This window comes from Aulonocara sp. 'chitande type north' Nkhata Bay, linkage group LG6 (genome assembly GCF_057382095.1).
Source record: "Aulonocara sp. 'chitande type north' Nkhata Bay isolate Kocher_YH1m ecotype deep benthic linkage group LG6, A_spYH_male_GT1.1, whole genome shotgun sequence".
Taxonomy (NCBI): domain Eukaryota; kingdom Metazoa; phylum Chordata; class Actinopteri; order Cichliformes; family Cichlidae; genus Aulonocara; species Aulonocara sp. 'chitande type north' Nkhata Bay.
Window position 1 is genome coordinate 5,211,802 of NC_141349.1, and position 17,297 is coordinate 5,229,098.

The 17,297-nt window shown below is 39.9% G+C and overlaps 1 protein-coding gene across 2 annotated transcripts in view; it reads right to left on the reverse strand.

Annotated features, from left to right (window-relative positions):
- The window catches only part of LOC147327107 (atlastin-2), a 42,186-nt gene that overhangs the window by 12,731 nt on the left and 12,158 nt on the right, over positions 1 to 17,297 (reverse strand). For both annotated transcript variants that reach the window (XM_086294722.1, XM_086294721.1), the window contains exons 2-7: positions 15,152 to 15,438; positions 13,955 to 14,089; positions 9,989 to 10,093; positions 9,806 to 9,856; positions 564 to 620; positions 185 to 277 (exon numbers count right to left, since the gene is read on the reverse strand). In XM_086294722.1, coding sequence (XP_086150848.1) covers positions 185 to 277; positions 564 to 620; positions 9,806 to 9,856; positions 9,989 to 10,093; positions 13,955 to 14,089; positions 15,152 to 15,438 — 728 coding nt within the window. The remainder of the gene's footprint in view (positions 1 to 184; positions 278 to 563; positions 621 to 9,805; positions 9,857 to 9,988; positions 10,094 to 13,954; positions 14,090 to 15,151; positions 15,439 to 17,297) is intronic.

The following is a 17,297-nucleotide window of genomic DNA, read 5'->3' on the forward strand; positions in this document are numbered from 1 at the left end:
TATCTGATTTACTGCACTTAAAACAAATTAAAACAATGTGAAATGTAAAAAACCGTGGAGATGTTCGACAGAAGATTGCCTCTATATATAGTAGGTAGGCAGTTTCCACCTGCTTTACATCCACTGCCACGTGACTTTGTTGATCTATTAAGTCAGGCTGTTAGGGTTTAATTATTCAACTCACCTGCAATCGTTTATCCAAGAAGCCCCGCCCTCCCTCCAGGCCGTATGGATGTTCATATGGGTAACTCCAATCTCTGATTAGGAACATCAGTCTCTTAAAAAACAACATTTAAATTATTATTCAGCATGGACATCAATGTGTGACTTTCAGGTGAAGAACATCTAGAAATGGATAAGAGTGTGCAACAGTTAAAACTCAAGCAGTATGTGCTGGTATGAAGAAAAAGATTGTTAGAAGCTTTGACCAGGAACAGACATGAAGACAAAATGTTTTCCTTTCATGACTTTACATGTACTGATACAACAAGACAAAGCTTGTTTTAAAATTAAAAGAAACCTCCCTTATATATTTTAAGGACAATGACCATAGTATGGCAGACCTGAAAGGGTTTCTCATAGACTTCCTCCATGGCCAGTCGTCCATATTCAGTGAAGAGCTGAGGAGACAAAACAAGCAAAAAAAGCCTAGAAAACAGAAGCAGCTATAAAATATCAAGAAGTACAAGAACAATTGTTTGCATATCTGATTGTTCGATAAGCAATGCTTAATGCTATTTGTCAGGGTCTGTTTTAACATCAAGAATAACAATCTGAAGAAGAAACTGTGTCCCAGAATTCATAGCGTGGCCCTGCTCAGTTTCCAACAATGGCGGCAGCTAGTTAGTTTTAATATTACTCTTATTATTCTTTCTGGGTCACAAAATAAACGTTTAACATATTTTCAGGCGAGAATGTAGCTGTGTAAACTTCAAATATCTGCTCAGTTTATCAGGACACTACATATTTTCAAAAGTGCTCTGACGTTTTCGGAGACATCTGATACCCACCAGCTCGATAGCTAGCCGGGGTTCAAGGCTCACTAGAGCCCGTGAGAACACCGGACTCCCGGCAAATCGTTTTCAAACCCACCGCCGTCTTTCGCTACTCAGGTTAAACATGATATATAAGCCACTTAGATAACTTAAAAATGTTGTTGTTTGGCTTTTTTTAGTATTTTATTTGTTCCTGAGTAAATCGGTTTGGCTGAGATTAAAGTTATAGTTTTTACACAGCTGAATAAATGTCAAGCAGACAACTGATTATCAGAAGTGTGAGATGCTCCAGAATATACTCCGGTGTCCTGTTATATTTTAGATAGCAAGGAGCAGACGGCTGAGTTTATTAAACTCCACTGAAACAATCTGCAGATTTCATCAAAATTTAATAAACTATCATCTTGTCTTTATTTTTAGTTAGCACATACCTTACACACTTAAAGCTGTAAGCTAATGATAGTTATATAAGAGCATGCTGGTGCAATAAGCTGTACGTTTTACGTCCAATGAATGCATGATCTGATTAGTCGACTAATCGCAAAAATAATCGGTGACTAGTCAACTATCAAAATAATCGTTTGTGGCAGCCCTAATGCAGAGATGCGCAAGATTCTGAAAGAGCAGCAGATCCCCTTCCAGACTCTCTTCCCAGCCCTGCTTAAGGTGAAATATACAGGGAGTGCAGAATTATTAGGCAAATGAGTATTTTGTCCACATCATCTTCTTCATGCATGTTGTCTTACTCCAAGCTGTATAGGCTCGAAAGCCTACTACCAATTAAGCATATTAGGTGATGTGCATCTCTGTAATGAGAAGGGGTGTGGTCTAATGACATCAACACCCTATATCAGGTGTGCATAATTATTAGGCAACGTCCTTTCCTTTGGCAAAATGGGTCAAAAGAAGGACTTGACAGGCTCAGAAAAGTCAAAAATAGTGAGATATCTTGCAGAGAGATGCAGCAGTCTCAAAATTGCAAAGCTTCTGAAGCGTGATCATCGAACAATCAAGCGTTTCATTCAAAATAGTCAACAGGGTCGCAAGAAGCGTGTGGAAAAACCAAGGCGCAAAATAACTGCCCATGAACTGAGAAAAGTCAAGCGTGCAGCTGCCAAGATGCCACTTGCCACCAGTTTGGCCATATTTCAGAGCTGCAACATCACTGGAGTGCCCAAAAGCACAAGGTGTGCAATACTCAGAGACATGGCCAAGGTAAGAAAGGCTGAAAGACGACCACCACTGAACAAGACACACAAGCTGAAACGTCAAGACTGGGCCAAGAAATATCTCAAGACTGGTTTTTCTAAGGTTTTATGGACTGATGAAATGAGAGTGAGTCTTGATGGGCCAGATGGATGGGCCCGTGGCTGGATTGGTAAAGGGCAGAGAGCTCCAGTCCGACTCAGACGCCAGCAAGGTGGAGGTGGAGTACTGGTCTGGGCTGGTATCATCAAAGATGAGCTTGTGGGGCTTTTTCGGGTTGAGGATGGAGTCAAGCTCAACTCCCAGTCCTACTGCCAGTTTCTGGAAGACACCTTCATCAAGCAGTGGTACAGGAAGAAGTCTGCATCCTTCAAGAAAAACATGATTTTCATGCAGGACAATGCTCCATCACACGCGTCCAAGTACTCCACAGCGTGGCTGGCAAGAAAGGGTATAAAAGAAGAAAAACTAATGACATGGCCACCTTGTTCACCTGATCTGAACCCCATTGAGAACCTGTGGTCCATCATCAAATGTGAGATTTACAAGGAGGGAAAACAGTACACCTCTCTGAACAGTGTCTGGGAGGCTGTGGTTGCTGCTGCACGCAATGTTGATGGTGAACAGATCAAAACACTGACAGAATCCATGGATGGCAGGCTTTTGAGTGTCCTTGCAAAGAAAGGTGGCTATATTGGTCGCTGATTTGTTGTTGTTTTGTTTTTGAATGTCAGAAATGTATATTTGTGAATGTGGAGATGTTATATTGGTTTCACTGGTAAAAATAAATAATTGAAATGGGTATATATTTGTTTTTTGTTAAGTTGCCTAATAATTATGCACAGTAATAGTCACCTGCACACACAGATATCCCCCTAAAATAGCTAAAACTAAAAACAAACTAAAAACTACTTCCAAAAACATTCAGCTTTGATATTAATGAGTTTTTTGGGTTCATTGAGAACATGGTTGTTGTTCAATAATAAAATTATTCCTCAAAAATACAACTTGCCTAATAATTCTGCACTCCCTGTACTGATAAAACAAAAATTTACAACACTGCAGCTGAAGCCACCGAAGATATGGCCAGTAGAGGTTATGCTGTAAACGTCGTTATAACACCTGAAATAGTTCTGGAAGAACTGAAGCAGCTAACATGGAGTAAGGTCAGCAGAGAACCAGTGAGCGCAGCGGCAAACAAGAAACGCGATCCCGGTTACAAAGAAAAACTCTGAGCCTTCAGGAGGACGGTACTTTCTTCCTCGGAAAATTGAGGTCTACTTACTTTGTTTCCCTTTACAATTAAGTTTACTATATGGTGTACAATACATAAATAAATAGGTTCTCTCATGAATGCTCTTTATGGTGAGGCCTAAGCCATCGAGAGCCTCCTTCATAGACTGATGAGGAAGTTGCCTCTCGAGGTGAAGCAGGGTCCATTTCAGGGACCTCTACCTCGGAAGTTAAGATTTTATTTTGATTTCTGTTCCTTTCTGATGAAACTTTTTTTCACATGTTTTATGTTTAGTTTTTACAAGGGTGTGCAGATAATAATCACAGAAAATTACAATTTAGACGAGTAGCAGGTTAATAAAAATTTTGTCAATTAATATTAATGGCTTACATAGTCCAGTGAAAAGGTGGAAAGCCCTATCCAAGTTTAAAAGGGACAAAGCCCAAATTGTTCTGATGCAGGAAACACATCTAGCTGACAAAGACCAGGCAAAACTTAACAAACAAGGTTTCAAACATGCCTTCTATTCTTCTCATAGTTATGGGAGGCGAAGGGGGGTGGCGATTCTGTTATCCTCAGCTTTGAATTATGAACATATAAGGTAGATATATATTGGTAACAGGTAAGACTGAGGGTACCATGATTACTCTCTTAAATGTGTATATTCCCCCAGGCAGTGACTAGTCCTTATATAGGCAGATTTTGAAATTGGCAACAACAAGGAGTCAGGGAATTTTCATTTGCTTTAATGTCACATTAAATGTCAAACTAGATTCTTCAAACGGAAAAGGTGATCAGAGGAATACTGGAAGAAGAATGGTGCATTTTATGGACGATTTTGGACTACTAGATGTGTGGAGAGATTTTCATCCAAATGATAGAAAGTACACCCATTTCTCAATTCCGCACAACGTATATTCTAGGCTAGATTATATTCTCGTGTTTAAGAACTATGTATTTAGAATTAAAAGCTGTGAAATAGCCGCTTGTACCATCTCAGATCATAAGCCGGTTTATCTTGATATCTGCCTGAATAGCAAAAATAGATTAACCTTATGGAGGTTGAATTCAAACATTTTAAATTATCCAAATATTAAAGAGAGTTTGAAAAAAGAAATAGAAACTTACTTAGAGTATAATGAAAATGAGGAGGTATCTCCGGGAATATTATGGGATGCATTGAAGGCAGTGATTAGAGGAAAAATAATTAGTATATCCTCTTACATTATAAAATCAAGGTGGGAAAACCGTTGTCAATTAGAAGACAAATTGTTAGAGCTACAACATCTACACTCTGTGACGCTGAATGATGATATTAAATCTGATATAATAAAAAAAAGAAAGATAATCTAAACACAATGGACATACAGAAAAAAGGTCTTTTTATTAAACAACAGCAATGCGAGGTAGGGAGGAAATCATTAAGACTCCTGTTTCTTAAACTTAGGAAGCAACAAGCAGAGAGGACTATACATAGAATAAAGAACCATTTCACAACTGCTTTTTGCTTTGTTTATAGAACCATTAAGTCAATGGATCAGGCAGAGACAGGATATAACTGGAGTAAGAACGGCAGGAGGGGAACAGAAATTAGCACTACTTGCTGACGACTTACTTTTAACAATATCCTTTCCCTTACAGGCACTCCCCCAAATCATGGACATGCTATCAGAGTATGGCTCTTTTTTGGGATATAAGGTTAATGTAAATAAAATGCAGGTATTAACTGTAAACTATGAACCACCAGTCAAAATTAAGAATTGCTATAAATGGAAATGGGATGCAGATAGCATTAGGTATCTAGGGTTGGTAATACACCGTGACTTCACCAAAATGTTCAGTGCCAACTATGCCCAGATAAATGAATCTATAAAATCAGATATACAAAGATGGAATACCATTCCGTTTCTGGACCTACACTCCAGGATCGAATCAATCAGATTAAATATTCTTCCCCGACTGCTGTATTTGTTTCAGTCTTTACCGATTGCCATACCACAAAAACAGTTTGTGGCATGGGATAGAATATTGTCAAAATACTGGATTGTCAAAATCTGGAACGGGAAAAAAGCTAAAGTTAAATATAAAACACTCAAACTAAAGAAAGAAAAGGGAGGTCGTGGGCTTCCTTGTCTACGAGAATATTATTGTGCAGCTCAGTTAAGACGATGGATATGTCTCTGTTGTCCAGATTACACGCCGGATGGAAAGATGTTGAAGGAACAATAGTTAAAGGAATACCAGTTACAGCTTTAATATCGGACATAAACGTGGCAGACGAACCTATACTACAAATAATGATATCTGCTTGGAAAGAAGTAATAAGAATTCACGGTTTGGAAAAGGGCTCCAAGGTTTTAAGATGGTGTGCATATGATTCAGATTTTACCCCAAATCATTACGATAATAGATTCAAGAACTGGGTTTCAAAAGGTATAACTAATTATTATTCATTTGTCCACAAGGGGGCATTCCAAAGCTTTGAGCTTTTTTTTTTTTTTTTTAGCTTTTTAAGACGTAAACATGATTTAGGTTCAGACAACTTCTTTAGATATCTACAGGTCAGAAATTATTTTAATCAAAAATTAAAAGTGAACCTAAACGAATTACAATTTGTAGAAACATTTTTATTATTAACCAAATCTGGAGCGCAAAGCAAAATCATTTCCAAATTATATAACAGCATCCTGCGGTGTAAAAACGACAGCACTGTGTATATTAAAGCAATGTGGGAAAAAGAAGGTAATTTGTCAGTTACAGAGGAGTGTTGGGACCACACATGCAAGATATAGTGGGCTACCACTGGGTCTAATGTTTGGCGTGAATTTTGCTGGAAAAGAATTATGAGATTTTTCATCACCCCTGCTTAACAAAGATATTGGGGAACTGGTGACACATGTTAGAGATGTGGGGGAGATGGAGCTAACCATTTCCAAATCTTTTTGGGATTGCACAGTTATTCGCCAGTATTGGTCTCTAATCCATGAACATCTACAAAATGTGTTTTCATTTGTTTTTCCTTTAACCTTTGAGACCATATTTTTGTGTAATGTACCAGTGGATAAATTGAATTCCAATGATAATAGACTCTTGTATATCCTACTGGCCGCAAGTAAAAAGCCTCTTACAAGGGAATGGCTTAAGCTTGAACCACCAACGATGGAAGATTGGATACATTCTGTACAAGAGATCTATACGATGGAAAAATTGTCATTTTCTCTTAAACTTCAGAGGGATACTTCAGTGGGAGGCAGAGGGTCAGAGAAAAGAAGCACATAAAAAACTAACCTTTCTGGGCCATTTCCTATGCTGTTGTAGTGATTTTTAAAAAGAGTGCTAAACAATTATTTTTTCATTTGGTGTTTGTTTTTTTCTTTGATTCTTGTCACAGAAAAATTTGACCTTATCTTGTTTGGAGAGACTGCAGCTTTCATAAACTGCTTGTCCATTTCATGCGTGGATATGATGTAGGGCTGCAGCTATTGATTATCTTAGTAATCGAGTAATCTTTTGATTATTCCATCTTTTAATCAGAGTTCTGAAAGGCAGCTTTGAAAAAAAAGAGCTCTGAAAGGGTGTGTGTGCATATTATGAGTTTTTGTGCATGTGTGTCTGCAAGTTTAAGTGTGCAGGGAATGAGTGAGTTTGTGTCTTCAAGCCTTTAAAAGACTTTAAAGGAATGTGGTGGCTGCTATGAAGAAAACTGAGCATTCTGAAGTCTACCCTGTGCTTTCCCACATAACAGACAGGTCTGGCCCAGATCTGGTCCAGATCCGGCATCAAGCTGGCACTTCTGACTGACTGGTGTCATGGGTGGGTGTATGTCAACTAGATGTGGGCCAGGTCTGGCAATGGTGGCACTATTTATGTTCCTATTTTCCCATTTTAGTAAGAAGACCCAAATGCCATGTTGCAATACTATACTGCTACGGTAATAGAGCAGGGCGATATGACCAAAAATATTATCATGATATACATTTGAAAATTTGCGATAACGATATAACTGACAATATAATTGACACTAGACAAAACACTTTACAACTCCACAACTTTATTAGTGCAAAAAAACAAACAAACATCAATGTATTTTCACTTAAACAAGCAGCTGTTTTTTATATGCATTAAAGTTATATAAAAATTTTACAGAGCAAATGCAAATTCCTTGCTGACAATTTAACCAAAAGGCATTTCAAGTGGAAATTGGCCGACATATCCTCAGCATAACCATGTATAATATCCACAAAACATAAAAAGACGTTATACACACAGCGCAGAACGTATCACTCCGCGAGGCGCCTGCCTATGATAGCCGTAATGCTCCGACAATCCATCAAGCGGTGCGGGTTCGTAGCTTAGCAAAGTCGTACTAAAACATTTGACAGATTTTCGAGCACCGTGTGCATAAAATCATTTCGAGGTCAGTAAACACAACCAGAATTCATACATAAGGCACACGGGATTATAAGGGCACTGTCGATTTTCAGAAAAATCAAAGGATTGATTTTAAGTGTGCCATATTTTCCAAAAAAAAAAAAAAAACGGTAATAACGACGGCCCGCTAGCATGCTCTACCAAAAATAGTGCTTTGTTGTGTATGTGACGGATGAAAGCTAAACCAGTTACACACCACTGAAGTTGCAGCATTTTTACAAACCAATTCTGGTTCATCTGTTTCATTCAACGATCCACTTTCGCCCTTCTCATACTCCGTCGCCACCATGCTTTTTCCGCCATGTGCATATGAAAACAAAGGCACTGCGCATGCGCGTTTTACCCATATTCTATCGCGATATTTCATTTTCTTATCATTGCCCAACGTTATACCGGTATTACCGTGAACAATATGATATGGCCCAGCACTATATGGTAGCAAACGTTTCAAATGCAGATTTGACAGGTTTGTGAGTATACACTTTATCCAAAACCTAGTGAGGTTTAAAGAAGAAAGAAGAAAGTGTACTTTATTGATCCCCGTGGGGAAATTCCTCTCTGTATTTAACCCATTCACTCAGTGAAGCAGTGGGCAGCCATTGGGCGCCCGGGGAGCAGTGTGTAGGGACGGTACCTTGCTCAGGGGTACCTCAGGGTAGCTGTTCAGTGGAATCGAACCCCCGACCTTCCGATCATGGTGCCACCACTCTACCTACTGAGCTATCCCTGCCCCCCCTGCCCTTTACTCATGTTTCCCACTGGGTGGCTGTAGCTCATGAGGTAGAGCAGATCACCTACTGACATCTGGGGCAAGAGCTGAAACTGTTCTGGGCCAGCACTGGGCTAGTAGTGTGTCTGCAACTGGTCCGTGGCTGCACACAACTTACAAACAGCCCACATACCACAAAGAATGGTGCCCCAGATCAGGTTTGCCAGAGGTAACACATGGGCCAGCACAGGACCTCCAGTGTGTCTCTAACTGGCCTTGTGCTGGCCCATGTGTGGTTCACCTCTGGCAAACCAGGTCTGGGCCACCAAAGGGCCGTCATTCTTTGCGGTATGTGGGCCATGTGTAAGCACATTGTGTGGGCCAGATCCAGGCCATACAAATTTTGCTATGTGGGTTGATGCAAGGTTTTTGTGCTGCTGATGTGTAGATGTTAAATTATATTAATAACAGTTCAGTGTCCAATCTAACGACCCTCAGGTTTACTGAACCATACTTTTTTATTGGCTTGTGAAAAAGCTTATATATGTTTAAATATTAACGCAATTAAAATGACAACAACATTTGATATTATTTCACTTTCAACGTAAAACGTTTTTAATGAAAGCCTAAATAAATATGGTCTAGTACAACCCACGCTCGCATTTACATCGTTTAACACATTAGCACACAACAGAGCTGTGTGTTAAATGACACATCATTTAACACACAGCTCTGTCAAGTATTTTTTTATAATCAAATTATTTGAATTACTCAAATCATTACAACCCTAATTTGATGCATTTAATTGTTGCTGAAATAATGTAACATAAGAAATAACCTAAATAATTGGGTTCATGGGGTCTTGATGCATTCTCAATCATCTAGGAAAGTAAATCTCCAAAAAGTTTATTCTGTTCATCTGGACGTAGCGTTTTGTGGGAGAAACGTTTCGTCACTCATCCAAGTGACTTCTTCAGTCTCAGCTGACTGACCTCTCAGCCCATTGTTCCTTCAGTGGGCTGGTTTCAGTCATTATGCAAATGTACTGTTTATAAGGTTGGGGAAACCTGCAGTCAGTTGAGACTGAAGAAGTCACTTGGATGAGTGACGAAACGTTTCTCTCACAAAACGCTATGTCCAGATGAACAGAATCAACTTTTTGGAGAATTGGGTTTATGCTATAGGATTCAGTCTAGAAATAGTAAAGCTGTCTTGCAGGCTGATACTGACCTGGAGATGCTGAAGGTCATCTTCCTGAACATTCTGGGAAAGGTTGTACACCTGAAACACACATAATGTTGATGCCATAATTTCTAGATAAAAATGTATATTCTATTGTTATACTATCACAATGAATTAAAGAGTTTCTTATGTGACAACTAGAATATACTAGAAATAAAAAAGATGACTGACCTGCACAGAGCTGGTCATGGTGCTCAAGGCAAATAGTGTGGCACAGTCTTTAACGGTAGACTGGCTGTCAAACGCTCCCTGCGTGTCTATTAGTAGAACTGCAACCTGTGGAAAAATGATGTAAAAATAAAAACATCACACCACATACATACAAATAAATATATATATTTTTTAAATTTCCCTCTCGGGCTCGGTCACTCAGGCACAGCTGGCTGCCGGCGGAGCTCACGGGCGCGTCACTGCAACCCCCCCTGGCTTCTGCTCCGCGGCTGCTGAGTGAGCCCTCATCTGGGACTCTCCTCAGCTCTTACTGGAACAGTGGCGCGGCTGCCCCTCTGTTGGTCTTCCATGGTCTCTTGTGTTCTGGGGGCCTCTGGATGTCTGGAGTTTTGATCTCCTCCATACCCGTTTCACACCCTGGAGGACGGGGCTGTGGCCCCCCCACACTCCCTAGCAGATCATTACATGGAGAAACCTTTGGAATGCAAGCATGCTGATCCACACAGGTATGCACACATGGGTATTCACAGACGCGGACTAAAGCTTTCTTGGCTGCTGCCTCAAAGCACACTGTGCGCTGTCTATCTTGCGTGCTGCACAATATCGTTTATTACTTAGTAAATACTGATATCTATGACTAGCTAGTTTATTGTGATGGTGCTTTGTTTTCTCTATTATTATGTTGCTCTTTGTTGTTTGCTGTCTCCTCTGTTTGTTTGTTTGTTTGTTTGTTTGTTTTTTCTCCATACAGGTGACCCAGGAGTTTTTTTTTTTTTTTTTTTTTTTGTCTCTCTTCCCCCCCCTTCTCACCGTCTCTTCTCCCCTTGGGTTTTCTTTCTTTCTCTCCCCCTCTCTCTCTCATTCATTCCCCCTGTCCTATTTATTAAAAAAAAAAAAAAAAAAAAAAAAAAAAAAAAAAAAATGACAAAGGATGAACTGAAGCTCTGCCATCACGTAATGTCGCATACTGCTGTTTCTGATGTCATTTATAAAAAAAAAAAAAAAAAAAAAAAATTTCCCTCTCCCCCGAGGGCGTTATTTATCCTTCAAGCTTGGGTCCTCTACCAGAGGCCTGTGCGCTTAAGGATGTTGTTCCTGTGATCTGTTGGAGTCACTTGCCCAGCTGGGGGGGGGGGTAACGAGAGTACTCCGATTACCACTAGGACCACTGTTGCCTTCATCTTCGACATCTTCTTGAGTTCTTCTCTCAGCCCCCTGATATCACTTGGTATACCTACATCTAGGGCTGCTCAATTAATCGAATTTTAATCACGATTACGATCTGGGCTTTCAACGATCATTAAAAATGACTGAGCCGATTATTAGCCCCTCCCTCATGCTTTACTCTCGCGCTGCTCCATGTGGCAAATCAAGCGCACTGCTCTGCATTTCGAACACGCGTCACAACAATTAAGAGGACCCAAGGGAAGCTCGGAAAGCTAAGCAGAAGTTATTTGGAGAGGAGTGGACTGCCGTTGGTTGAAAAGAGAGGTAAAAAAAAAAAAACTTAAGTGGTGTGGAAACATTATGGCTTCGCGGAGTCAGATGTGGATCAAGTAGACACAGTGTGTAAACTTTGCTATGGTGTCGTAGCTGCACCACAGAGCAACACTGCAAAGTTCACATTTTTCATTTATTTCTTATATTGCAAACATTTGCGCTGTTATCAGTATTTGCACACTATTTTATATTATTTTTTAAAGTCATTATTCAATACATTGTTATTGTTAAACCTTTAAAGCCGGTCAGAGCAGCATGCTCGTTTTGTGTAACTATTTTTAAATCCCTGTAGAACCTGAACGCTAAGCTAGCACAATAAATTTTTTTCCATATGAAACCAGAGGAGTTGTACGTACTTCTTATGCCATCAGCTTGTCCTCGGTCACGGTTTCCTTCCACATATAGCTTTGCAAAAATTGCATAAAAAGAGCTTGCAGGAACAAAAACATAATATTCCAGAAACACGCTTTGCCGATCCGATCATGAACTTCCCACATTGAACAAGACGTCAACGCGAACTATCGCAAGTGACGTCGTTTTTGCGGAAAATGTAGTTTTTTTACTTGTAGGCCTTAGAACTCGAATTGCACTGCTGGAAATAGTTTATTTTGATGCACATGCACATTCTTTGCAAATTTGCATCATAGGATTGTTTTTTTGTTTTTCCTGCAGTATATAAAAATTGCTGTATCTCCAAAAATAAAACTATGAAGACACTCAAAATAAATTTCCTGTTGTTGTAAACTATTTTTTGCAACTTTTTTGTATTTAAAGTTTTGAGGGATAAACCTCTTAAATTTCTCCAAGTAGAAATATATGTAAAAACAAAAACGATTTTCAATTTTTTTGTAGTTTATTGCACTTTTTTGCAATTAATGTAGTTACTATGGACTTAATGCATACACATTTTTAAAATATGGGCTATAACAGTTGTATTGATGTATAGCAACTTGAAATGCTCCCACAAATGGCACTACAGCATGTAAAAAAAAATAATATAAGCTCTGGCGGACGAAATAAATATCGTCAAATAATCGTGATCTCAATTTCAGTGAAAATAATCGTGATTATCATTTTTGCCATAATCGAGCAGCCCTACCTACATCAATCACTACAGCTGTCTTCCTCTGCTTGTCCACGACTATTATGTACGGTTGGTTAGCCATCACCAGTTTGGCTGTCTGTATCTGGCAGTCCCACATGATCTTAGGTCTCGACGACCCTAGTGGGCATGTCTCATTTTGACCTTGAGACTTCCAGGTCATTCTCAGCCCAGGTGTTCCTGTATAATATGCCTGCTGGGTTGTAGCATTACATGCATGCCCTGTCTGCTAGCATCTTGAACCATGCTGTTATGTGCTGGATTGTCTCAGGGGCATCTTCACACATTCTGCACCTGGGGTCTTGCCTAGTGTGTTAGACCCTAGCCTCTATGGATCGTGTACTTATGGCTTGTTACTGTGCTGCCATGATTAGCGTCTCTGTGCTGTCTTTCAGTCCAGTTTTGTCCACCCACTGACAGGATGTCAGACACTTCTTCTGACAGTGGCCAAGTAGTGGCCTGCCGTTCCATCATCCTTACTTCTTCTCCTTACTCCTCTTCCGTCTTCGGTTTCTGATGCTACTAATCACTGGCAGGGCTTAAGTGTAGATTGCCGGGATCTTGATCTTCATATGAAGCTTACTCCTCAGAACTTGCTTTACACTCTGCTGGTACTTGGTGGTTGCAGCTTTCCTAGCGGCCTCTTCGTGGTTCCCATTTCCCATTTGCCTATGAGATTCCCAGGTGCCTGTAGCTGCCCTCGATGTCTGCAATGCTGCCTTCTGGTAATGCAATCCCATCAGTTTGGAATACCTTCCCTCTCTTTGTTACCATCCGCCTATGCTACACTACAGACATCAGAATGTCATTCAGGTAGATCCAAGTTGTGTGGTAGGTAGATTAGGTGGTTGACAATTGCTCCATTCCATAGTCGGTATCACTGACAGTAACTGAGGCAAGTCAGACCTACTTTGGATGTTGTGCTGGAGTCTTTTGTGAGTCGTCACTGAGCTCTTAGAGCAATTTTGTTCAGTTCTTGTCCAGCCACTCCTGGGAAGGTTTACCAATGTTCCATTTTTCACCATTTGTCACAAGTGTGGCAGTAATCAGGCCTGGGTGTGGCTAGAGAAATTAAACTCAGCTTTACAAAGATGGCATAGGAGGAATTACTTTTACAGACAGGGCTATATAGGTCTGTATTTTCACCTGAATAATAAACGCCTTCACTTAAAAAACCCATTTCTGTTTTTACATGTGTCAACTTTGTCAAATATTTAAATTTGTTTGATGATCTGACAAATTTAAGTTAACAAAAAATAAATAAATCAGTACGGGGTGAAACATTTTTTCACGCTATACACATATACACACATACCCACACCACATTTTAAAAGGAACAGCCTAGAAGATGCTGTGACACAGACCTTGCTGTGATCTGGTTTCTCCACTACAAACACATCGCTCCACGCCTGGATGCCCGTGGTCTCCCGTTCACAACCACCCCGCCAAGTGAAGCCGGTCAGAGGTTCCTCCACACCGCCGAGCCACGAATCAGATGACTGGAAGATCACAAGAGTATAGCTAACAAACTGCATTCCAAACTCACACGCAAACATGTGGAAAGCCTTGTGTTTATGGGGGGGGGGGGGGTGTCCAGTCAATTGTTACAAGCTAGTCTGTCTGTCTGTGTATAACTGTTACAAGTGTTTGTTTTGTATTGCCAGCAATGAGTTGGACTTATTTTTGATGGGACCCCGCCAAGGCTGCTCTGTCCTCCGGCTCTCTTTATAATGTTTTATGAACAGAATTTCTAGGGGTAGCCAAGCGGCAGAAAGCTTTCACCTTGGTGGCCTTATAATCTCTTCTGAGCAGGTGACCTCCAGCTCATACTGGAGAAGTTTGTAGCTGAGTGAAGTGGCAGGAATGAGTATTGGCACCTCCAAGTTACAGGTTATGGTCCTCAATAAGAAAAGGGCCACTTCGAGTGAGAGACAAGCTGATGCCCCAAGTGCAGGAGTTTAAGTATCTCGGGGTCTTCTTCACCAGCAAGGGGAAAGAGGAGCAGTCTGATGGATTGGGCTGCATCTGCAGTGATATGAACACTGCAGTATAAGCTTAACATAAAATCATAAATACTGACTGTTCCAGTTGCTCCTAGTAAACCAAATTTCCCAATCTTCATCGTCAGTGTGGATTAGACTTCAAACAGTATGTTGACAGAAACTGCTTCAAAGAGCAGCACTCATCTGCTTGACATAGCACCCAGTGATGGTTATGAACATTAACTGTTAATGGACACAGAAACTGCTACCGCAGTTAATAGTAGCCACACTCAGATAAATCAAATATGTGTACAGCATTATTCACAGCGTTACAACTTTCAACATTTTGAAACAAGCCAATTCTGAAATTAATGATTAATTCAGGAAAACCAGATTCCATAAGCTCATTATCGTGGTGTATAGTTTGCATTTGTATTTTGCCAGAGTGGGGCCATTCAGTGGTTCTTTTGACTGCTCCACCAAGACGAGAGTTGAGGTCAATGGATATATTTGGTGATGTTTGTCAGCAGGATTATGATGAAACTAACAATTTGAATTTCACAGAACTTGACAGGTTACCTGTTTGTACATGTAACGAAGCATAAAGTCGAGCAGGAAGGATTTGCCCTTGCGAAAAGCTCCAGCCACAGAGACGACGACCACATGGAGGTCCTGGACCTTCTTCTGCAGCAGCAGTTGCTCCAGCACCTGCTCCTGCAGGAAGAATGAATGCTCCTCCTCATTTGCCACTACAATCTGCACAGGCTGGGGCCTGCCCACTTTCTCCTCCTCTTCCTCCTCCAGCAGGTCATAGTCCTCCTCTTCACACCTCATCTGGGATGCGCATGATTTAAAACTGTGGCCACCTGAGAGGGGGAAAGTAAGCTTAAAATGTGTCTGAAGGCTCAGAATGCAGAAATGATTGGTCATGACTGTTCACTGGTACAAAGCAATAACTAGCCAATTAAAGGGATTTACAGCCTGTGTTCTTATTATCAATTATCATTTGTAGCAAAAAAATATCGTTTTCAGTTGTCTCAACATTCATGAACATTGCTGTTAAATATAACATGACTTTCTAGCAATTTAATTTTGGCAACTCTACATATAACAACCACTTGTGAAACAGTTGGTTGTGAGTGCTTAGATAAATTACACTCACTTCCAGATTCTTTAAAAATCAGTGTGGAGTTTGGAGGGGTGGGTGGCAGCTACATTGATCCTGTTATTATATGGGAGACCATTTCTATTATTTTTGACTTGGATAATTCAATTCAATTCAATTTCATTTATATAGCGCCAAATCACAACAAGAGTCGCCTCAAGGCGCTTTATATTGTACAGTAGATCCTACAGTAATAGATACAGAGAAAAACCCAACAATCATATGACCCCCTATGAGCAAGAACTTTGGCGACAGTGGGAAGGAAAAAACTTCCTTTTAACAGGAAGAAACCTCCGGCAGAACCAGGCTCAGGGAGGGGTGGCCATCTGCTGCGACCGGTTGGGGTGATAATGAAACTCATCTCTCAATGCAAAGTCGAGCCAAATGTATTTATAAAGCAAATAAATAAGAAATAGAAAGGAATATATAGATTAGGAATAGATTAAATAGATGTTAGTGGGTGCTAAACATATATAATAATGACTGAAAAAATACACAGGAGAGACAATAGGTTTTCAGACAGACTCAAATGCCACTACATCCTTACAGATTTATTTCACCAGTAGGCAAATAAAGAGTCCAGAGTGTGTACTGAGGGCACAAAGAACAGAGGTGAGCCAATTAATACCTCCTTTAACCTCCTAGGACCTGGCATCCACATATGTGGACATCACATTTTGAGTTATTTAGACTTCAATACTAAATTTTGCTCTACAAGGGTCTGATATCCACTTACGAGGACATTATACTGCTACTGTTCTATCAAGATTTTAGACGAATACCCTCATTTGTGGCTCTTATTTTTTTTAAAAACAAAAATAAGGTAAAAAAAAAAAAAAAAAAATCTGGTAATTCTTTGTTTTTACATTCATCAGGCCCCAATATGCCCAAATAAAAAAAATGCATGCTGTGGAAGAGTTCGGGTCTTAGGAGGTTAATTCAGTTTTTATTTAATAGAACCATAAGCATGAAGAGTAAGAGTAATAAAGATGCACATGTTATAACTTAATATAATAAGCTCATTATAGTCTACTTAATTTTCTATTATGCTGGAAGTCAGAAACTCCCCGATCTGTGTGTTACCAGTATTAGTGAAATGGCCTGCAAAACTACAGTTAGAGTACAGTAACTGTACAGTTACATTAAGGTAGCCCTGTCATTACAGGGCTACCTTAATGGTTCACACCAACTTTACAAGCAATTGTCACAAGGTAACAGTACAAAGATTATGACGCAAATCACACAATCTTAATCAGTAATAGTAATAATAATAATGGATTGGATTTATATAGCGCTTTTCAAGGCACCCAAAGCGCTTTACAATGCCACTATTCATTCACTCTCACATTCACACACTGGTGGAGGCAAGCTACGGTTGTAGCCACAGCTGCAGTAACATCCTTTTTACAGCTAACTGTTGATCTGACACAGCTACACATTGTCATCGATAACAATGACTAGGAAAATTGCTCAACATCTAATTTTATTGATGTGTCATATTACAGAAACACTTATATGGTTTAAGAACTACAATATACTACAGAAATACATTGGAGAGTA